This window comes from Metopolophium dirhodum, chromosome 3, assembly GCF_019925205.1.
Source record: "Metopolophium dirhodum isolate CAU chromosome 3, ASM1992520v1, whole genome shotgun sequence".
In the NCBI taxonomy this organism is placed as follows: domain Eukaryota; kingdom Metazoa; phylum Arthropoda; class Insecta; order Hemiptera; family Aphididae; genus Metopolophium; species Metopolophium dirhodum.
Genome location: NC_083562.1, coordinates 40530022 through 40555217, shown reverse-complemented (window position 1 = coordinate 40555217; position 25196 = coordinate 40530022). Strand labels below are relative to the sequence as shown.

General features: G+C 29.3%; 3 protein-coding genes across 4 annotated transcripts; 2 read left to right on the top strand and 1 right to left on the bottom strand.

The window, feature by feature from the left end:
• Positions 1 to 963: 963 nt before the first annotated feature.
• LOC132940282 (RNA-binding protein cabeza) lies at positions 964 to 13863 on the top strand. 2 transcript variants are annotated; one of them, XM_061007781.1, is made up of 10 exons: positions 964 to 1307; positions 1933 to 2148; positions 2470 to 2616; positions 2730 to 2769; positions 10532 to 10560; positions 12155 to 12288; positions 12364 to 12493; positions 12565 to 12783; positions 12869 to 13355; positions 13422 to 13863. In XM_061007781.1, exons 1-10 carry the CDS (start codon positions 1295 to 1297, stop codon positions 13453 to 13455), a joined length of 1449 nt encoding a protein of 482 aa, XP_060863764.1. In that variant the 5' UTR covers positions 964 to 1294; the 3' UTR covers positions 13456 to 13863. The 2 variants fall into 2 exon arrangements, with proteins under 2 accessions (XP_060863764.1, XP_060863765.1); XM_061007782.1 differs by lacking the exon at positions 10532 to 10560.
• Positions 13864 to 18514: 4651 nt separating this feature from the next.
• Positions 18515 to 22480, bottom strand: LOC132941090 (probable Bax inhibitor 1). Its single transcript, XM_061008967.1, has 5 exons — positions 22138 to 22480; positions 19495 to 19724; positions 19189 to 19415; positions 18953 to 19123; positions 18515 to 18887 (listed from the first exon to the last, which is right to left on the bottom strand). The coding sequence occupies exons 1-5, from the start codon at positions 22185 to 22187 to the stop codon at positions 18858 to 18860; spliced, it is 708 nt and encodes a 235-aa protein (XP_060864950.1). The 5' UTR covers positions 22188 to 22480; the 3' UTR covers positions 18515 to 18857.
• Positions 22481 to 22496: 16 nt separating this feature from the next.
• On the top strand, positions 22497 to 25074 carry LOC132941089 (DNA primase small subunit). The gene is made up of 8 exons (XM_061008966.1): positions 22497 to 22972; positions 23275 to 23431; positions 23515 to 23646; positions 23710 to 23934; positions 24005 to 24212; positions 24291 to 24496; positions 24556 to 24740; positions 24951 to 25074. Exons 1-8 carry the CDS (start codon positions 22879 to 22881, stop codon positions 24968 to 24970), a joined length of 1227 nt encoding a protein of 408 aa, XP_060864949.1. The 5' UTR covers positions 22497 to 22878; the 3' UTR covers positions 24971 to 25074.
• The last annotated feature ends 122 nt before the right edge of the window (positions 25075 to 25196 follow it).

Here is a 25196-nt window from a genome sequence, read left to right as displayed (position 1 = left end):
AATTATGGCAGGTAAAATATTTATGGTAGATAGCATATTGGACGAGTACCTCATCTTTATATAGTTACTTTTCTGGTGGAAAATTTCAGATTTTGAAAATTAATTTTTCATGAACGTATATGAAGTTCAGATTTTTACGAAATTGGACATACTCTCGATTTCTCATTGGTCATTGAACGATTTTCTTATACGTCTAAGATTTGAAACTCTTATACAAGATTCCCCTTAGGTTTTCCTACGTTTAACAAACAATAAAGTTTACCCGAAAGGGAAATTAATATTTTTACAAGTGTTAAACATTGGCCGGTAAACACAAATTCTCATTTCAACGATTTTTCTTATTTTGTTGTTATTCAAAAACTATTAAACGTAGGTACTTTAAATTTTCATCAAATGTTTATTTTATCGTTTTATTTAGGTACATGGTAACATTTTTCACTGGCCCGTGGTACATTTGAATTTAGTTTATAAAAATATAAAATGTTAAGATTTTTCTGTATTTTATTTTATTATATTTATAAAATTATTAAAATCGATATAATGTTTATCGTAAACATAAATTCTTATCTAGTATTGAACTATTAAATATAAATAATATTATATTGTTTATAGAGGTATAGTTAACATTAGGTTTTTTTTTTGCTTCTAAATTGCAACCGTTCCGGTCAAAAAGCTTGAAAATTTAATGCATTAGGTTCCTTATAAGTGTTTATAATAACAGTTGATAAACATTAAAGATCCATATACATTACACACGATTTTTTTTTTATAAGTATTTAAAGTTCAAACTTCAAATTATATCGTTAATCGTGACCGTAACAGAAATACAAATTAATATAAAAAAAATCGTTTATCTGTCGCAGTGTGACCGCGGTGCGTAACGCGAAAAATCCCGCACAGCCTGGGCGAGACGTCTCACGAGTCCGCGCCGACGACGCTATAAACAAACGCCATTTTGTGCTATGATGTTTGAGTCCGGTGCCTATCCACTCCCCGCCACACCAACTCTAAATTCATACTTCATCTCTTCGTAGTATGTACACTACTGAATACTGACCGCCGGCGAGGGAAACGTAGTGCCTAAATTATTATTTACTTCTATCGCCGTCGCTTTGTGTCGTGACTTGTGGGCCAAGCGGACTGCCTAACTATTCGAGACTCATTGACGTCTGCCATTAAGACAGCGTGCAGTGTTGCTTGCACATTCGATCGCGTATAGATCACCCGACGGGTGATTGAAGACAGTTGTTGTAGTGTCCGAAAAAAACAAATCTCGCGCATCGGCAACGAAGACATGGCAAATCCACGTAAGTATGGCCGCGCGTAGCCCATAGCGCCCGTCACCCGTTTTTTCGGCCGGTCGTTCGTCTTCCGCGGTTCGAACGCTGGCAGGCCGGCCGGCCGGCTTGTTCTGGCAATCGCGCACGGCACACGAGGACGACCGCGTCCCGTCCACCGAGCCCGCGCTCGCGCCACCGCGTGTCTATGGCGGATGTCGCGCACCGCGTTCAAAATGTCGACAGAACGCCTTGATATTGCGACTCGGCGACTCGCCACTATCGTTACAACATGCGAAATGTAATGTGTAAAGGTTGATCATAGAGTTTAAGGGGAGGCGATTTGCCTCTGGAGAACTTTGACTTGGGTTGATGGGTATCCGGTAGGGCAAATGTATTCGACAGAACGTAATATTATAGTTGGTCATTAGAGATTTTTATTGTTTGGTCGCTTTCATGTGTACGCGCGCTAGAAACGCGCTGTCTATTCTCATATTATTGTTACCGTTCTTAGGTTGCGACTGTGTATTCAATTCAAATTTATGGCGCATTTGATACAATTATGAATCTGGCCAAGTGCAACTTAACTTTGATTCACAATTTATGCTAGTCAGTGTTTGAGCTAACAAAATAACTCATTTTATTTTTATTTTAGAATACTCAACTGGTCAGTATGGAGGTGGCGGAGGTGGTGGCGGTGTAGCTGGCGGATACGGTGGATATCCAGCATATGGTGTTCCTCCCCCGGGACCACCAGGTTATCAACAACCTGGGGCACCGCAGCCACAACAAACTCAACAACCACAAAGTGGATACCCAGGTAGCGGTGGATGGAACCAACCTCCACCACCGCCAACAGCGGCAAGCCAAGGTGATTAACTAGTATTAATAATCCACATAACACTTACAATCAAATGTCCATTACTTATTTAATAAATATGTTGTAGTGTTTTATAATCGCCATAACCCTTTAAATTTTAAATCATATGTATGTAGTTGTGTAAATAGATTAGAATACATGTTCAGTGATTTTTAAAACTAAATATATTGTTATAACTTTGTGTATTTCAATCATTTTGAGAATATAACTAATTTGTTTTAAACTATCATCAGTTTTACATAACCATTATCAATTATTTTTCAAACTTAGTTAACTAATTCTATTAATTTTTCCTAACTTTTGACAAAATAGGAGGCGGATACCCTGCTTATGAACAACCTCCACCCAGTTTTAGACAGCAAGGAAGTCAACAAGGTTCATTTAATGGATCAAGCGGTGGGAATGGTTATGGTGGTCCACCATCAAGTGGTGGATATGGCGGACCTAGCAGTTTTGGAGGTAATTGTTTGATTTCAAACAAGTATTGGTTATTCATTTTTAGCACTTGTTTTAATTTTATTCAATCAGCACTTCTTTATAGTTATTAATGTAGATATTTTAATTTTTTTAAGGTGGTAGACAAGAACGTAGCAGCAGCAGTGGAGGATACGAGTAAGTACATTTGTAAATTATAAGTCAAAATGATGTGTTTGAATGCCACAAAAACAGTTATTAAGATAAGATAGAGTACAGTTGTTTTATCACAAATATAATATTAGGCATGTATTCAATAAGATTGTCATATGCATTGAGTATGTTATAGGAATATGATAATATACGAAGCTACAAACTCTAGAAAAGCAAATTATGTAATTGTACATTACATATTTATGCTTTGTTAAATTAATATTTACCATATTTATATTGTTATATGGCATTTTTATACCGTTGGATAATAAAAGTTAACATAATACTCAAGTTTCTTTTAAAAAGTATTAGAAACTTTTTTTTTTATTTTATCATAGTAGTTTATTGAATACATTAATAACTGAATAGTTGTGGTAAAATATCTGAGGTATTATTGAACTTGTTTTGAGCATTTATTAAATAAAAATATACAATGCCTGCAGTGCTTAATGAATTATATTTAGGGTTTATTTTGTTACAATGTTAATCTTCTGGAGTTAGGTTTAAAATTCTAACTTAAAATTATTTTATAAAATGGTGTTGAATATTTTATTAACTGTTATAAAAATATCAACTAGTGATGGGCAAATATATGTATAATTTAATATTTACAAAAATATAATAAAATATTTTGATTTTTCTAATACTGTTTCGTAAGTTAATATTGCCAATATTGAATAGGATATAATAATAACTAGAGTGCAGATTTTTATGCAATTGTATATTATTTTCATTTTTGGATTTTCGTCAGTAATCTTTACAAACCATAATAGTTTAAAGTGTATGATAATTTTTTTTTTTATATTGAGGCTAAAGTTTTTTTTCAAAAAATGTATAAAATTATATTTCAGCAAGTATTAAATTCAAAAATAAAGTGTTTTAAGCAATAAATAGTAATCTAAATTAAGATAAATAAATGAAGTATTAATTTAATACCTCATCAATTTATAAACTAATAATAATTATCAAAAAAAAAATGTGCATTTTGTCACCATATTACACAATTTAAAATTTTTTGCTTTGCATATATTTACGATTTTAATACATTTTGGTGCATAAAAATCTGCGCTTTAATAATAATGGCTTAAGAGGACACTAGACCCTCGTGAATTATCTCTTTACACACATTTACAGTAAATAATAATATATTATGTCCAAAATTCTCAATATAGTTTATTTATAGTTAATATTTGCCCAAATTTACATTTCATTGTATTTTTAGATGATATTATTAACAGCCTGAGTGTGGAATTATTTTTTCATGGTATAATTTAAAAATGGGATGACTTAATTGAAGTATTTAATTTTTCCAAATTCATATTACTTGTTTTAAAATGAAAGTATAAAAAAAACTACGCTTGGGCTCAGTTATTATTCTCCTCTACAAATCTGCGAAGTTCTAATATTAACTATAAATAACCTAGAATAATCCGGTATGTGCATTTGTATAATACAGACAACACATGCAGGTGTAGTGTCCGCTTAAACAATAAATGTATTATGTATAAAAAAAATATATTTAAGTATCTTAGTAAAGCTATATAAGCTCTTAAAATGTATTGCTGTTGTTTAATAATAATAATAATAATATATTTTTAACTATTGTTTCACTTATGCATTTTTTAAACATACATTTTTAAAATTAAAATAACAAATTAGGGAAGCTCATTTTGTGAGTCTACTAAAGTCCCGGTTTCTAAACATATTTTAATTAAACGCAATAAACTATAATTTATGTACATTAGCTATGGACAATAAATAAATATTTTAATATCAACAATCGTACAGTTATATACTGGTAACTAATGGATGGACACAACGTAGCTATAAGGTGTTCTAAATTTATATTTAAAAACCTTAGACTAGGTTCGTTCATTCAGATAATTATATTAGTTTATTGTGGTGTATATTCAATATACATGGTTGGTTTTGTCTTATTTGTAATCAAATCATGATATTATTTAATCCAAATTGTGGACACTATGCTCTGTTGGATAATAAGGTGACCCACTTATAATAAATTATTTTTATTTAGAGTAAATACTAATTAGTTATTAGTTAAGTTAATAAACTTAAAAGACTATTAATGGGTTATAATATAATTATGTTCAAAAAAAATGTCTGATATCCAAAGCTTAAACTTGAATATTATGCTCTTGGGTAATTGCAGTTTTCATTTTTGTTGATTTGAAATTGAATTTAAACTTTCAAATAGTTTATTTAAGTCGATTAAGAGTATGCCACGTCATGTGTTGTCTCCGTCTTGACATAGACAAAACTCGTTCACGCAGTCTGAGTAGAACTCGCTCAATTTTGGTGTTTTATAATAGGTGTGAATAAACACCTATTATAAAAATTAAAAATGGCAAAATGTTGAGTTTTTTTTTAAAAAATTTAAATTTTGAGAAGTTTGGTATTTTAAAAATGGTGAAATTTCTAAACTATATAATGAAAGTTAGCAATGGACAAAACGCAACAACTTGCCCTCAGTCACAATTCAATTTTATAATAGGTATTTTTACTCTAGGACCTAAAATGATTTATTTATACTCAGACTCCGTAAACACGTTTTGTCTATATCGTATGTGTGTACGACTGAAACAACACATGTAGGTGTGACGTCCTTTTAAAGTTTTATTCAACCCTACAATAAAATATTTATCCCATCATATATTTTTTATAAAAATAAATATTAGCACTAAAATATGGTATTCTTCTCTTGGTGTAACTAATAACTACTCTTTGAGAGTTGGCCGCCTCTACAATATATTTAATTACAATAATAAAATGTATTATATTATGTTTTTGGTCTAAATTTTAGGTACTGGTTATTAATTTTATTGTTTGGTTCCTATAAAATTTTCTAATGGTTTCCTAAAATAATACTTCCTATCAATTTATTTTAACCATTTGTAGGCTGTTATGTATTTTGAGAATATTAAAAAACTTAAATGGTGTTAAGTTTATTTTATTTCAATTTAGTAAATAATATAAATAACAAACTAATAATAGTTACTACTCTTGTAGATGTAGGTAATCAAATTCCTAATTGTGTTTATAGTTTTATACAATATTTATTTATATTAACAACACGGGCAGTTCTTCTATTTTAAAAAATTAATTATTAATCTCAATAAATTGTACAATATGATTGTGTATGCGTCTGTAGTTTTTTTTAGGTTTTATATAAAAAAATATGATTAATATTTTTATGTGTGAAGTCTAAAATGTCTCAAACGTTGAAAAAATAGTAGATAGTAAAATGTAGAATTCCATCTGTTGAATGGTGTATTTAGGACAACATATGATATAGTGTTATTTTTAGTTTTTTTTATTGATATAATATGTATTATGTATTGAATAACCTTTACAGAATATTAATATTTTAAACCAATTTTAGTTAGTTCATAAGTAGGCCACAATTTGATACTTATAAATACTTGAAAACTTAATATTCATTACATGTATATTATTCTTTAATTAAGAGTAACCTCAGGTGGCAACCAATTTTAGTCTGGTTCTGTCTGACAATACCAATCAATTAAATTGGTTTTTATCAATTTTCGTTTCCAATGATCAGTCATGGCCAAAAAATTGCTTTACCTTGTTAGTCTTAATAAAATGCAAGTTAGGTATAAAATAATAAAATGACGCTATTCAGAGCTCAGCACCATACCCACTGCTGCCTCTGTGCGCAGAAATCCGAGGTTATTCTTATATGGGACAGAGTATAGTCTCATAAATATATTATTTAGGACTCATGTGATAATTTTTATGTTATGTTCAATTTATCTTTGATTTTAGAGTTTGTTGTAATATGCATTTATGCTACTACTGTATGTGTTATATATTTGACGATATTATATTCATCATTATAATATCTATGTGTATTGGTTCTATTTATATCTGCTAAAATTTTTACATATAGGTTACCTTATCTCCTCTTATAGTAATGTAATACCTTTTTATTGCCATGTTTAAAACTTTGGTAGTACTAGCTATTACAGCACTATAACATCTAAATAAAGTACATATTTAAGACTTAATTTGAATTTGTTAAGTATAAGTAAATTGGGTTTGGTTTACTCTAGTAAAGAAATAGAATAAATGCATATATTATTAAATATAGTAATTTGTTATTCAAAGTAACCTCTCAGATAACAAAGTGGTGAAGAGAAAACGTATTTTGTAATATACCTTAAGAAATTTGTATAATACAAATGTGAGGTCATAATTTCTAAATAACATTTTGCTTAATAGAAAATTATATCCAAGTTTCACTGCATGAATAAACAAACACTAAATTATATCATATTATTATATTATTTAGTTATGGTTTACGACAAGTATTCCCAACCTCTTTTACTTAACAACATTTGGTGTTATAGAATTTTAAGGCACATGCGTAGACATAATATATATATACATATATATATTTGTATTCTTTTTTAATCATGATTAATTATAAGGAAACGTTTATTTGAAAAATGTCAACAAATGAAAATAACAAGGAATGTACCTATATTTTAACAATTTTAATTTTAAGACCACATTTAATGTATTAGTTTATTTATTTTATTACAATTTTTAATTTTAATATGTTATGTATAGGGTACGGATTTTAAAGCAATAAAAAACTTAAGAAAAGCACTAAAAAAAAGCAATTAAGCTTTTTAAATTTTCCATAAAAGGCATTAAAAATGGGGTTTTTACAATAAAAAAAGTATTAAAATTATTCATTAGTTAATTAAATTATTTTTTTTTAAAAAAATGTATAATAAATTTATTTACAAGTCTGCTTTTTCAAGTTTTCCTTCCACAATTATTAATCTGTAAATTAAATTTATTCTATTTAAGATAATTTATAAAAAATAAATTAAATAATAGTTATAAAATGATTTTTTTACCTATATCATCGGAGTTGCATTGGACAGTTGAAACTTTTTTCAAGTTTTCAAATAAAAATGTAACATTTCAAATATATTTAAAACACATTTTTTAAAAATGCCCAAAAACGCAAAAAAAAAAAATAGCAAAATAAAATGTCTTGCATTTTTTTCTAAGTAGTATAAATCGAATTTGTAGCTGACATAGCTTCGTTTTAGAGTAATAGAAAAAAAAAAAGGCAAATACCTTCAAAATCTGTACTCTAATTATGTATAACAATTTATCTAAAGGTAACATTAACTTGTAACTAATAACCAATATCTCCAAATTAATGTAAAATTATATCATGAAAAATTATATTGACGCCCGCATGTGTTGTCTCAAGTGTGTAACATATCAGATGTAATCTCAGCAGATCATGCTAAGCTCAGTTAGGTTTTTTTATGATTATTCAGTTTATAATTGAGTTATTACCATTTTTACATTACACTATATTATATATGCATATCTTGTTAAAAAAATTGAACATCGTAAAAAACGAACGTACTATCAAGTTTCATAATATTTCAATTCAATCTAATTTTTAAACTAATGGAACTAAACGTGATATTCTGAGCGTAAATTTGCTATGCTACACACTCGTAAGAGGGAGGACGACACATGTAGGTATGGCACCCTCTTAACACGCATAAAAAGATAATAAGTACACATATGCAGAATTTTGTGTCACACAGCATTTGGTTATCTCTGGTTTAGGTTATTACAGTAGTTGGTCTTTTATTTCATCAAAATAATTTTTAAGTGAATGTGGTTAGCAGTTTCAATGTTTATTTTAGTATCTATTAGAGATCCTTACTTATTTATGTTGATATATATTTGTTATTTAGTATTCACTCAGATTTTTGATTGACTATATTTAGAGGTTCATGATTATTTTATAATGCTATTCCATATTGTATTCATTTTGGACAGACATACATTTTTATTTAATAAATAAATAAGTTTTTGAATTTTTATATTAAGGCGCCCGGTGCCGATGCCATTTTGTCCTCAAAAATACACTCTGCGGGAATAACGATACCGCCTTGTAAAATCAACTAAATTTCAAACATTTTTTTTAATTGCTAGAGGGAAATATTCTACAGCCTGCATCGATCTCTGTTTTTCAATATTTTAACTTAATAAAATACAAAATCAGAGATCGATGTGGGCTGTAGGAAGTCTTCTTCTTTCAGACAAAAAAAACAGTCCGACAATTCTACAAAGCTTTAGAGTTATTCCTGGAATGTAATTTTTTTTCGATATAATACACCCTTTCAACTCTTCTAAATAGGTATCGGGTAGTAGATTAGTGGAGAAGTCTTATAATTGAGGTGACACCTAAAATATAAAATTTAATTCTCAAATTTTATAGAATTGTAGAAAATTGAAAAACTAGCACTGGGACCCTAAAATATATTTGTTTAATCTTTTTGTTAATTCCCATCGTTTATAAATCTCAAAAGATTAAGTTAAAATATGGTTTATAATGAATAATCAAAATTATGGTACAATTATTAATTTTCAGTTGGATATTATAGTTATTGGGTGGTATTATTACTTATTCGTAATTTTATGAATATTGAATGATTTTATATTTTAAAATTGTCTTATTTAGTTATTTTTAAACATAATTGAGTTGTCATTTTGTAGGTGTGAACAAATAAGAACAGAATTAGTTATTTTGTTACACAATAATAACCTTTTGCATCTAGTATAATACCAAATTGTTGCCTAAATATGTAAGTTTTCTGTGACTATGAAAGTAATTACTGTCTATAGAACATAGATAGATCAATAATTAGAATATTTATAATACTAGGTATTAGTATATACAATATATTAGAATATATGGATTTTTAAGTTAAGTTAAATATGTTATTGGTTCAATGAAGACTTGAAAGTTATTATTCTAAAATTTTGAATTACATTAAAAAATGTTTTTACCGTGCACAACACACAAAATAAAAATAAAATATTTTATTATTGTAGTTCATGCGTTTATATGTTTAGTTGCTAATTATATTTAATTAAACATGTAGAACTTAAATAAAATAAAAATTTCTCAAACTAGAAATAATTTGATATTTTTAATAACAAATATCATGTTAATATCACATTTAAATTTAAATTAAAAATTATGATGAACATTGTAATTTGTATTTTCTATCATCTGAGTTTATTTTTGGCCGGTACTATACTGTATTATACTATTATATTACACTATATTTTTAGCACACAGACAATTTAGTTTTCAAATACTTATTATGCTAAAATTACATATTATATGGACTTATAAAAGTTATATAATTGGGTTTTCTTTATTGTAATTATTTCATAATTCTTATTTAAATTGCTCTACAAATTTATGAAATACAAAATATAAAAATAAACAAAATTCAAAAAGCCTAAAATTGCATTAAAAAAAAAATTCACGAATTAATTATTATTTCAATTTGTTTAAAATACATTAATAATAGTTAAATACCCAAAAACACGGACTAAATTACAAAAAAAAAAAACATGCAAATGAAACCTCAATGCCCTAAATTATATAATTACCATTTTTATTATTTTTTTTTTAAATATACATATATTATCTTAAAATAAGAGGTATTATTACTTAGTACTTACTTTTCATATACATGTAATTATTTAATGTTTTATACTTCAATATTTTACACTTTATGTTTTTATATCATAGTTTAATTTAATGCTCATAATAAATAATTATAATTCTCTGTATTTTATTTTCTTAAATTATTAATTTAATTGTCAACCAATAAATGTTATCGTGTTTGTTTTGTTGATTTTGTTCTAGTTCCGGCGGCAGGGGTGGTTTTAACAAAGGTAAATAGCACCGTATTCAAGTGGTGCTTTTTATACATTTTAAGTAAATGGTTCATAGGCGCTCAAATAAGTCTGTTAACTATATAAGTATATATACCCAAAAGCTGATAACAAGATAAGTTAGGTATCTTGTCAAGGTAATACTTCCAACCTGTATTTAGCAATTCTTCATCATTTATATACTATAGAACGGTATTTATGATATTTTATTCACTTTTTTAAATCAAGTGGCGTGCAAGGTGGTTAGCAGTTTCACTATTTATTTAATATATAATTAAAATTTTGACATGATAAATATGTCACTTTGTTTCCAACCATTGTTGGTTGTGGTAGTTTTTGTCGAGATATGGTAAAGTCTGTATTATTCAAATGAATATTACGCATACATATGTGGTAAATTAGGTACATACAAAAATGCTGTTTATTAAAACATGAAACAATAATTTTATGTATGTATTTAATATTATAAACTATAGGAAAATAATAGTATGTCTGGTACAGTGAATGGTGTAAATGTTTTGGACATATTAGTATGTCCGGAGCAATGAAAGGGTAAATTAGTGATTGATTTTAATATATTATATATATATAGGTAATAAAAATATATAAATTAAAATCAATTTACATTCTTAACAGTTACTAATCTCATGACTATTATTACTGCTATACATTTGACAGTTTTTAAAATAAATACATAGCTGAAAACCATATTAACTTATTTTAAAATTAACCTTTTATAAAGCTTATTTGAAATATAAATGAATTATTAAGTTTTATATAAATACAATTATAACTATTGTGATTGATGAAAATACAGTGTATCGAATTAATGTGCTTATAGGTACATCTAGAAAATTGATGTTAAAAAGTTTTTTTTTTATATAGCAAGATTATTGGTGTTAGGTTGGTTGGTTAGTTATGAATCTATTATGTCTATAATGAAATACATCATGTTATTATAATAATAATGCTATTTGTTTCTTGGATATGATTCATCTGCCATTTAGGTTGATGTTGAAAGGTTTTTTGCATACTAAATGGTTTTTATACATAGGTTACCACTAAACAGTGCTAATATAAAGGACAAATTGTCCTTTGTAGAAGAGTGTGTATTGGTTAAATGTGTTAACTGCGCCTCAATAATGCACGCCACTCAAACTGTCTGATGCCGTTTCATTGATTTGTAGTTAAAAAAATTGTATTCCTAATATTTATATTAGGAATACATATTATATACTATATTTATATAATATATAATGGGGTGTGTGTCCCATGGTTTTTTCATTTCAGTTTATATAATAAAAGTATTTTCTATTATCTGAGTCTCCATAAAAGTGTTGTTACAATTGCTTAATATTATTTAAATTATTTGCAACTCGACAATAATGGGAAGTTATTTTGTTTTCATACATTTTTGAAGATAAATTTTTAATAAAGTTGACTTTTTGTTTAATTAATACAATAGTGTATTGTACAATAATATAAAATTCATATTTTCGTGGTTTACAGAAGTATCTGATTGTCTTGGTTTTTCTATTTTATCATTGATGTTTGTTATGTCAATAGCACTTGTTAATTCTTGTTTTTTGTCTAGGTAGCGGAGGACCACCTAATGATCGTAGTGGTGACTTCATCGTCCAAGAGGACACAATATTTGTTTCTGGCATGTCTACAACCACTTCTGAAGCTGATATTGAACAACACTTTGGTTCAATTGGCATTATCAAGGTAATACATTATCTAACCTGTATTAGGTACATAGTTCCTAAATTTTGTTTTAATCTTAATCATATTGTATTTTAGACTGATAAAAAAACCGGAAAGCCTAAAATTTGGATGTACAATGACAAAGCGAGTGGAAGACCTAAAGGGGAAGCAACTGTTACATATGATGATGCTCATTCTGCAAATAGTGCTATATCCTGGTTTAATGGTTTGTTTTAAACTTCTATTGATTAGTATTTACTTAATAGAAACACGAAACCAATTAATTTGGTTATTTAGGTAAATCATTCAATGGATCTACAATAAATGTCCAATTAGCCACAAAGAGAGATAATTGGCAAGGAGGACGTGGCGGTGGTACAACTGGTGGAAGTACTCGTGGTAGTAGTGGTAGAGGTGGTGGAGGACGTGGAGGATATGGTGGTGGTTATCAAATGGATGATCCTGTATCAGACGATCCATCAGAAGGAGGCGGAGGATTCTATGGTGGCCCCAGAGGTAATTATTTTACCTTTTAAAAATTTTTAATTATTTTACTTATAAATTAAAAAATATTATGTCTATTAAATGTATTTCTTTAAAGGTGGAAGAGGCGGCGGTAGCAGAGGTCGTGGTGGTGGTAGAGATGATCGTGGACCACCCCCAGACCGTAGAAGAGATGACCGTATGAGCAGTGGAGGTGGCAGAGGCGGTGGCCGCGGAGGTGGTGGAAATGATTCAGGTGGCCGTGACGGTGACTGGAAATGTTCAAATCCCACTTGTGCCAACACTAACTTCTCTTGGCGTCAGAACTGTAACAGATGCAACGAGCCAAGGCCCGAAGGATTTGGTGATAGTGGTGGCAGACGAGGAGGTGGTATGGGTGGTGGGCGTGGTGGACCACCCATGCGCGGCGGACGTGGTGGTGGAATGGGAGGTGGTCGTGGCGGTCCTAGTATGGGCGGTAGTCGTGGTGGTCTTGGCGGTGGTGGAGGCGGAGGAGGTAGAGGTGGTTTTGGAGGAGGTGGCAGAGGAGGACCTGGCGGCCGCGGAGGTGGCGGTGGTGGACGAGGTGGTGGACCAATGAGAGAGTAAGTTTATATTAATTTATTTTGAATTTGCAAATTAATTAATTTGAATTTTATTTTTTTTTTTAGTGATAGAAGAGGAGACAGAAACCGTCCATATTAATTATTAATAATAACAAAAACAAAAACTAAATATTTTTAGCAGTCTAATTTTTTTTATACATTCTTTTATTGACGATTTATGCTTTGTGTAATTGTAGCTAGATAAAACTTTACTAGGTAGTAAATTGCAGAAGTCTAGAAGTTCATGATTATTATTAGTTTTTCTTTTATGTAAATAAATAATAAGGTAATCATATAAATGTGATGAACAACAAGATTTCTGTAACCATGTATTGTTTTTTATTCTAATTTGAATGAAATCATAATTTTTTTCATTGTTTAGAGTATTGTTTGTGACTTCTCAACCTCATTATTCATAATAAAATTACTTGTATTGAGTATTATTATATAGATACCGATATTGTTTTTTGTAACTTTTAAATAATAACGTCAATAATTAATTATTTCATTTTGTTGTTAAATTAATTTCCACTATTTATTGCTGTGATAAAGTAACTGTCATGTTACTTGTCACAGATGTCAGGAATGGGCGAGATAGGTACTCAAAAACGTTATTTATATTAGATTGTGTTGTCATATATTATTTTACTTAAACCATACAGTTGTTTATTGTATACATTTTTATGAAAAAAATTGTATCACTCCTCTCCATGATCTACAACCAGTTTCAACACTAATTTTTTTGTTAATAGAATACCACCCATTGGTTGGTTAGCACTTCACGACATACATTTGTAAAGCAAAAACTTAATCAATGTTACAAATTGGAATGAGTAACTGACAGTTCACACAGACTTAGATAGAATGGACTGGAAAAAAAAAACCCTAATCATCAGCTTAAGGTTAAGAGTAGGATTGCGAGGGGGGAAGTGGGGCAAGTCAATCTAGTTTATATAGGTAGCGCTGGATGCGCACTTGCCCCATTTCCCCCCGCACATGCCTACTCTATACCCTAAGCGACCCAGCTCACCATTACCCACCAGCCTGTTCGTTTACAGTCACTCCATTTTATCTTAGTCCGTGGTAACTAACATAATTATCAGTTACCGATAATAAAGATATGTTGTCATTGGGATCACCAAAACAATGAGTTTATCAATCAATAATCAACCCATAAAAATAATTTAAAAATAGATTTCAGAAGACAAACAAATAAAAACTTGATTATTAATTTGTTATTAGTTTAGACAATATTGTTTTCTAGTTAACTGGTCTAGAAGTGTTACTCAAGTAATTTAATTCGATTTATAGAAGTTTTGATTCCGGGACAATCCGCTGTCCTAAAATACTATTAGGACAACGGAATGCTGTATTCAAAACTTTTATATATGGCAACCCTACATTAGATTCAATATCAACTAGTTGTATTTAAATTTTAATAGGTTATCTACAGTTCGTTAAATATGATGTCTTATGAAACAAAATTTTTTTTCTTCTCAAGTTTCAATGTTTTTAAAATATGCCATTATTAACCATATATACAGTGGGTCTTAAAAATTTAAATTCAGACATTACAGATCAAAGAGAAATTAGTCTTTTGGAAACAGATGACTAATAATTAATAAAACTAGAAATATAAATGTTATAGGCTCGAAATTGTAAACTACACTAGATTATCGGTTAGATGAAAAGGTCTAATGTAAATTCCGCCAGTTTTATTTTCTTACCTGTAATTAGTGTAGGTAAACTGACAGTGTTAATGCCTTGCTTTTGTAAAACTTAAAAATATATCAACCATAATATACTAAAAAATGTAAAATGATGCGAACGCTTTAAATAGTTACAATTATGGATTTATATTAGACTTAGAAGTTAGAATATCTACAAATTCTATTACATAATTTTAGTTCACAGTTCAAAATATTATAACACATTAACATTCTATGACATAAATAACATACCTACATATTTTATGATTATTACAATTAATTATTATGATTTTTATTTCTAAGTTTTATAAATTTTTGGGTGTGTACGCATACCTAACAATTATTTATTAGACGGTTATTTAAAAAAAAAATATAATTTTTTTATGATAAAGGTAGGTGTCAATTATATACTATTACTTAATTTTGTTTACTGATAGAGTTTACATGAGTCAAACTCTATCTATTTCTTCTTCCTGGCGGTGTATACGTGCGCCTTGACCCCTGGCTTGAGATAGTGATAGATCTACAAAAATATAGTCATACTGACAGGTAACAAGAATTGACATGGCATACTGCCTCTTGAATTGTGATGATGGTTATTATTTTTGTTAATATTCGTAACCAGAGGTCAATTATTACACACAATAATGACTGGTCTGCTTGACTGTTCAACCATTTTCTAATATTTTTATAATTGACTATAATAATGTTACTATGTATTCGAGTGACAATAAATCAAGATACTACTGACACTTCTCAAAAAATAGCTATTTAACTATTGACGTGTAATTAGAAATTAAAAAGGATATTGTTCATACATTAATAAAAATACAGTGCCATTTACATTAGTGGTGTCTCATGTAGTCACGTAGATCTTATCAATCTGCTAAGTAGTCAAAGGTAACAGGTGTACTACTGTCTAGCAGTCAGCATCTCAGCTCATTTTCAAAGGTAAAATTGAAGAATATTTAGCAAAACAAGCTGGTAGGGGTAAAGAGGTATTCTTTGGCATACTTTAACTGGCAATTTTAACTAATGATTTACTCAATTTTTTTTTTGCACCATCTTTATAAATTCTGAGCATTTTTACTTTTTTTTTTGTGTCTACACGTACTAATGTCTTATTGTAGAAAAAACGATATTCAACTCCCAGGATGGTTAATGATAGCAAATTGGATACTTACTACAAGTTGGTACTTATAGGAGGCTCATAGTAAAAATGTCCTGATTACTTTTAAAAATAATCAGAAAAATGGGAATTTTTACATTAACCAGTTTTGGACAAAATCGAAATTGGTTGACCCTAGATCAAAAATTAACAACTGTAGACTTGACCATTCCACTAACCCTTTTTGTGGTACTTAGAGATATTTCATATTTTTAGTTTATTTTATGTTTCTGCGTTTTAAGTTGTACAAGTAAAATGGCGAAGAAATTTAAGCTTCCTCTTAAGATATTCATATACCAATGGATCAGAAAATATCAGAAGTTAACAGTCAACATTATTTTATGAACACTTGGAGTTCATATTTCTAAGAAATACATAAATTCCCAAAACATTGCAATTTATTTTGTAGTCAATAATTTTAGGTTTTTAGTGAATCGCTGTATTGATTTTACAATGTTTTTTTTATTTTTGTGTGTAATCACTCATCACCTTGTGTACTACTGTAGTAAAAATGAGTTTTATTTCCAACTTCAGTGTCTATTCTGATAGAAATGAGAGTCTATACTCTGTCCAGCAAGAGAACGCGTCGATTTTGCACATCCCCTCCCCCGTGTCTCACTGCTATCAAAACCGTTTCCCCTATGGCAGTGTTGCGTGGGGCAACCAGATTTGGTCGGTGCGCGGCGCCGCGTTCTCTCGCTGGAAAAACTATAGTTAATACTAGTTGGGTCAACATATAATTTATAAAATATTTTGACTTTTTGAACTGATTATAAACACTGTGACATTTTTAAAGTATTTAGATTAATTTTTTAACTATTTATACCAATTTTAACCTAATCATATTCTTCTACGAATCATCAATATTGACTTATAATTTTATAACACTTGGTACTATTGTATCGTATGCAACTTTTTGTTGGAAAAACAAGTCAAACCTATCAATTAATAATGATTTTGAACAGCAGTATAAAATAAACTTAGAAGTTTAGACTGACAGACCGTCTCCACTCAAAATCGTTATTCTCATGTAATGATGAATCATTGAATTCATATTTAACACATCCATTACAGTAAAATACTATACTATGAGGTGCACTTGATACCTGCTATATACCAGTTACCCAATTTTTAAAATATTGAATTTGAAAAATTATATGATAAACTAACTGTTATATTGTTCCTGCATTTGTATTAATAGTGGCACCTATGTTATAATTGTATTCTGTTAATCTTATATATAAAAACCACGTGTCACGTCTTTGTCCGAAATATACTCTGAAAGTACTGGACCAATCTTGATGAAATTTTTACAATGTGTGTAATTTGGCCGAACTTAAAAGATATGTTAATTTTAAAAGGGAGAGAATCAACCCCGGGAGGTGCTTAATTGGGAATTTTGAGATTTCAGATGGAAATTTTGTTTAAAAGTGTTGTCATGGATTTTTAAGCTATTATAATAATAATAATAAAAAAATATTTGCTTTACTTTTTAAATATACCTAACTTATATTAAACATGTGAAATGAAAATCTCTGTACAGGCTAAACTCTGGAACTACTTATCACATCTTCTTGATTTTTTTTTTTAACGAAAGAGTATTTCACGGAGGTTTTATGAAAGAAAATTTTAGGAAAATCCATCGGTGTATAATATATTGCCATATTGGTTGCTATATTTGTACTATTATCTTTTGTCAGTATACATATTATATTAATAAATACAAGATCTGATAAGTAGTTCCAGAGTTTAGTCTGTGTATTTATATAGTTAGATATATATATATAAATTAATGTCTGTGGGTAGATTAGACCTCTGGGAAGAAGATAGGTTAATTTACAGAGTTAAATTTGTTTTTTTTTTATTCATCGGATTTTGTATAACTTGATTATATTAATCCACTGTAGGTGAAATTAAGTAAAAATGATAAAACTCGGTATGACTTTGATAGAGTTAAATCATACACTTACGTACAAATAGCACGGAGTCTGCGATCTACCACAGGTAGATTGCCTACCTGATAATGTACTGCTGCAAATTAGAATTTTTATTCCGGGCAACAGAAAAGTTAAGATAAATGTTGAACACCATACACCGAATATTAAATAACGAATTGAACTAAGTTTAAGTCATATAGAGTTGGTACATTTAACGGGCAACAAAGTGCACGGGATCAGTTAGTTCTATATAAAAATTAATTTTATGGCTTATGGAGAAATTAATAATTGCAAGGATGTAATATTTGAAAAGGAGATTGATATAAATAATGAAAACGTAAGTCATTATCAGTTATAGTAACAAATTTATTAGTCTTTTATTATAAGAAAACCATTGTGATAAATGAAAAATATAATTCTATTAAACGAATTCAACATATCTAAATGCCTACACCAAAAGAACAATTTTGACATTAGGTAGGTTTACCTTTAGGCGGTCTAAATTAAAACTTAAATCATATGACTTATAGATAGTAATAATATATGTAAAAATATTACCAAACTAAAAACAAAAACCCACTATTATTATTTATACTTTTAAATTTAATTTCAAATAGTTGGTTGTGTACACAGTTGATATTTAGTTGGTAATTACAATTTTTATTAAAAAAAGAGGATGTGTTTCCATTCAGTCTTTGCGCTTCTTTGATCCTTGTTCCTATAACAGTAATATTATAGTTTTCATTGATTTTGTGTATTATTAATTTGTGTTTGATTTTTCACCTTTTGTGCTAAAATGATAAGCAGCCTTCTGAAGATGCCAATAAAGTCCACAAAGAGATCAACAGAATGAGCAATGAAATCCTTGTCTCCTGCTCTTCTTTTTTCCATAATTAACTGAGTGTCGTACAAAACAAAACCACTCATAAGCGCAAGACCGAGGTAAAGATAGCCCTGAAATATACATCAATAAATAATTTAGCAACAAAAATAAATAAACACTACTATTATAAATATACTTTGAATATAAGCTCTGAACCAAGGAATAAATTGGCCAAAGACAAACACATGAGGACAGACAGCAACGACATTAAAGTACCACCTAGGTAGAGCCATTTTCCACGTTCTGCAAAAATGGCAGACAAACTGAATGATGTGAATACCAATGTAGACGCCAAAAATGCTGTTGGTATGATACTGGGGTCCACGTGTATAACATAGTCTAAGACTGGACCAATTCCAAGGCCTATAACACACACATCACACAATATTTCAAATAAATAAATTTTAATATTAGGTTACTAATGTTATTTATGAAAACTAACCAGTGAAGAAAGTAAATCCAACTAAATAACTCATTCTGAGAGAGCGATTTTTTCCATTATCTTGTGTGTACATAAGTGCTAATAGTAATCCAGTAGCACCCAGAGTTGTCAATAATCCAGCACTTAGAAAGTTTGTGAAAACATGGACATAAGCCCCAACTGCAGCCGATATCATGGATACTGTCAAACAGGCATACACATTGACTAAATGTGTACGTACAGGTTGTTCACTAGACAAAAAAAGGTTTATATCTTTTATAATTTTAATATAGGTAAAATAACTCAATTAAAATAGTATGTTTTTTTTAAGCAAGTAACTAAGTATTTTATGACTTTATCTTTTTACCTAATGTTAAACTTCAAATTTATTAAATACAATAATACAATTTAATTAGGTATCTATAAAACATTTATAAAGTAGTGTTATTAAATAATGTATGTAAACACTGTAAACTATATTTCAGTACCTAAATATTTAAAAAGCATTTAAATTATGTATTTTAAGAATTTTATGATAATCAACCAATTGATTTCCAAACCCTTCCTCTTGAAAGTAAGTTCAAGTGTTTCGTCACAAGATGGTCAGTTCATGTAGATTATACTAGTGAGTAAAATTCATGGCTATCATTAGTCAGTTTATTCTATTTTAATTGTTTAAATAATTGATTGGGTGCACATAACATTGTTACCCAATTAAAAAGAAAAAGTATACATTTGTTGGCATATTATAAAAATTCTAATACTAAAACTATTGTCGTTAACATATGGTTGTTAATGACTAATGAGTATTTGAATGTATTATTTTGAAATATTACAAGTACCTACTTCATTGTTTTATTTGTCCATTTAAATTATTATTTTCTAGAAATATTAGTCCTATAATCCATACCATCTAAGAGTGAACCGCTTTTGCGCACGCAGACTAAGCCATCGAACAATGCCTGAACCCCCCCCCCCCCTTGCTCTCACCGAAGTCCAAATTGTGGTGGGGATGTGCGGGAAAAACATATTTTTGGAGTGGTTTAATCTTAGATGGAATAGAGTATAAAAATAGGTATTATTGTTTTATATATTATTTATAGCTCAAGCAAGGCTTTATCAGAATGAAAACTCCTTAACTCATTATACTCTGGCCCACAAGAGAACATTACAGAGTCCCGACCAAAACTTGTCCGATCTGTGTTACGGCTTTTAGCCTTATTATGGTTTGACGCAATGACTCCTTGATGGCTTTTTTTCATGTAAGGGGCTTTTTAAAAATTTCTCTAAAGGCAAAAATCCGCCCATGAGCCAAGGGTAACAGTTATAATAATTATTTAAAGTTTAAGACAACCACTCAGAAATCTCCTATTGAAATATATTAAACATGATTCATATGATACTCTTAATGTTATCTGACTTTACGTCATAGTTAATATAAAATTGCTAGTTATAAGAAATATTTATTATTGGTGATAAAATAATAATTATCATTATTACCTTCACCTATTAATATGCTTTATTATCTTTATATATTTATCTTTTATTGGTTCTTATACAACAATATTGAAAGAAGTACAAATGGACTCGATGTATAATACCTAATGTTGAATGTTAATGACTTATTTAGCTCAATGTGATGATTAAAAAAAATACAATTTGCTGATAAAATAATAATAACGAGTTGCATAAACATTCACTTAACATTAAATGGACCAATTGTTATCTTATGGTACCTTAAATATAATATAGTGGCCAATGATTGGTCCATTAATTTCAATGAAACATTAATGAATTAACTAATTTTTTTTTATGAAATTTTGAGTACAATAAATTTAAATATATCATTCTCAAGTGGTAGAAATAAATATTTCAAAAGAATAGAAATTCAAAAATAAGACTTAAGCCGCTCAACAGTGGAATGATTCATAACTTTTTAAGATGAAAAGTTAATAGGCGAGGACGTAAGGTACTCTAAATGTGTTAGAAAAAACACAACATAAAATATCAGTGAATGAATTACCAAGCATAAAGGTTGACAAAAAACAAACACAATAAGTAGACATTAGATATTCATTCAAGACGTTTTACAAAACATATGACAATCTATTAAAAAAAAAACCATTTATGTACAAGCAGGCGATTGATATCTAGAGAACCGAATAATTTATTTATTTAATACCAACATACAAGTTGTAATTAGCATACTAGATAATTAGTATGTCATTGGAATTTTACTATTAAATGGTATTACGCGGTTATTCGCAATAAATTGCAATGAGTACTATTTTTTTTTTTTGTCGTTTCCAACTTTCAAGGATAACGTCACGACTGAAATGTCTGAACTGAACGACCGAGAAAAGTTTCGAGACAAAATATTATAACACCTCTTCTCTTATTAAGTACAATTACAAAAAAAATGGCGTATTAATTATTAACGACACGGACCGCACAACGGCGTTCGTCGATAATCGATATAAACGAGAATTCCCACTCTCCGCCGAGGCATAATATTTAATAATTTTATTGTTTAAACAACAACAACAACAATACCATAAGGGGCAATATTTCAACAACAACAACAATATGAATAATAATAATAATAATAAAAATCGGTATGCGCGTCGGAATAATATTATTCAATTTGTGCGTCCGCGAACTTACATTTTCGACCCGAACGAACGGGCGAACGTGCGGAACGTCGTGGCGGGCATGTTCGGCTCTGCTTGCGTGTTTATTTATAGGCAGATACGTCCGGTCCGGTCACCGGTCGGATGCGAGAACTACGATCGAGATGAACGAGAGATCTCACGATCTATTTCCGTTGGCGGAAGTGAATACGATCACTCGTATCGCGTTAAAATTCGTCAATCTTCCGGTCGCTAATGCGGTTTGATAGGTTCCCTGTTATGTTCAGTCGTAACTTTACAGTTGTACGGTCGCCGTGTGCACCGTATAAAAAATATCGAAGACTAAGCTCGAATCGCTTCGAGACCGAACAAGTTAACAACAACACAGCGGCACTGAGTGGGTGACACACACTCTGGGAACACGTAAATAAAAATCCGATGACGTCACCAGTGGGTCGACCCAGAGACCTTGGCCGCGGGACGTTATAGAAATGGATGTTGACCGCGCAAAGACGTTACGAAAAAACAAAACACTCGACACCGCGTTTTCCCGCGTTTTCTTTATTTCCTTATCATATCTTTTGGTACGACCACAGACTCAGGACTTAAATACTAAATAGTTAAACAGAAATAAAAATACGAATTACGAGTGTACGAAGCGCAACGCACAAAAACAACAAAATTTTGAAATCTAATATATTATTATTGTCTATTGGTTTCAATGACTAATGACTATCTAGTAATATAAAATATAAATCATAAAACGACAATAATCATGTCCGACAATCAGTTTCCGGACTACCTTAATGTCTACTACAAAAAATTGTTCCCGTACTCGCAGTTTCACAAGTGGTTGTCCTACGGGAACGGTAAGTTTTTTTTTAAATCATACAAAAAAACATTGTCCATTCAAAAAGTCGGTAATTAGACGTTGGTTCCAACATAATATACATTACATGTTACAATATGTTCCCTAATAACAGGTCGCCACTGGCTATGATAGATCATAGATGTTTACAGAAATACCCTGTTCCAAAAGAGAAGACACCAGATTTACGTTGCAAAACCTGTCTTGCCCGTAGCCGCCTGATGTCTTCTCTTTTGAAATAGGGTATAGTTTTTTAAAAAAACTTTTATTCACTTTAAATTTACTTGTAATTTGTATTTTTAGTGAAACCAGAAAACTTTTTAAACAGAGAATTTTCGTTCACTTTACATGAAGATATTTATATTAGATATCAATCGTTCAACACATTGCAAGAATTTGAAACCGAAGTTCAAAATAGATGTCCTTTTAAAATAGATATTGGAGCTGTGTTCAATATGAGGTTTATATAATTTTATAATTATAAAATATTTTATTATAATGCATACTTATGTACCTACCTATATATATTTATTTATTTTTTAGTCCCAAAGTCTGCCGAAATTATCCTCAGTTTCATGCTCTTGAAAAAGAATTAGTGATTGATATTGATATGACTGACTATGATCAGATCCGTACTTGCTGTTCAGGTGCTGACGTCTGTCAAAAATGTTGGAGGTGTGTAAAAATAATTTTATTTCAAATATGTAGGAAACATTTAATTTTATATTCTGGTTTTAGATTTATGGTTATTGCTGTAAAAATATTGGAACGAGCAATTCGGGATGATTTTGGATGGAAGCATTTGTTGTGGGTATTCTCAGGTCGCCGAGGTATCCATTGTTGGATATGTGATGAATCTGCAAGAAAACTCTTACCTTCTGAACGTGGATCGTTTATTGATTATTTAGCTGTATTATCTGCTGGAGATTCAAAAAGATACAATGTAAATCATCCATCTGTGAAGTCAGTTGCAAAAAATAAAATAATAATATTTTCAATTTAATTTAAAATATATTCTTTTAACAAACAACAGGCGCAGTATTGCCATTATTAAAGAAGAGTTCAATTCACTTCTTGCTGAACAAGATTTCTTAGGAACGACTGAACAGTGTAATAAAATTTTGTCATTTATAGCTGATGAAAAACTTAAGGAACAAATTAATTTACAATTTTCAAAGTATCAAAGTAGTATACAACGATGGGAAGCACTAACTGTTATTGTTAATAATAACCATAAAAGGGTAAAATTTACAAATCATAAATGTTGTACAATGTGTATTCTTACCTAAACTCTCATATAATTACTTATATTCTAACAGGGACAATTAAACTTTAAAACAAAACATTGTGTGGAAGATATTTTGTTGTACCTGGCATATCCAAGACTTGATGTGAATGTAACAAAAGGGTTAAATCACTTGTTGAAGTCTCCTTTCTGTGTTCATCCAAAAACTGGAAAAATTTGTATACCAATTAACCCAAAAGTTATAGAAAAATTTAACCCAAACACTGTACCCACAATCAAGTAAACAATAATATAATTTTTTTTTTTATTTCCATCTTTTATTTATTTATTTGTTATAGTGTTTTAATTGATGAAATCAATGAGTATGACAAAAAACAAAAAGAAATTATCAATGATGCAAACCTGAGTAGTAATCGCTTAAAGGATTATAAAAAAACATCATTATTAAAAAGCGTCAATATCTTTGAAGAATTTTTAAGAAGTTTAGAAAATACTTGGAAAGGAAGTAGAATAAAACAAAGTGGTAAGTTAAAATTAGAGCCAAACTAAATTCAATTAATTACCAAAAGAATTTTTACTGTTCCTAAAGGTGTTGTCAAAAATAAAAAAATAACATTGTAAAATCAATATTAAATAATAAATACATTCATTGCTCCACTCATAATTTAAAATAATAAAATACATGCATTGTTTGTTTGACAAGCATTAAATAATATCTAATTTTTGGTTTCAGATATTAAAATGGAATTTTAAAATGTACAGCGTCTTTTAACTACTGTTAAAATATTGTGAACTCGCTGAACGAATTGTGTCATTTACTACTATTGTATTACTATTAAAATGTTTATAATATATAATTTTTTGTATATGTATTTTATTCCATACTCGCGTCGGGTGGAATATATAATTTTAATAAGTAAATTTTGAAAGTTTATACTTGAATGTTCTACAGGTATTTAGGTGACAAGGGTAGATATAA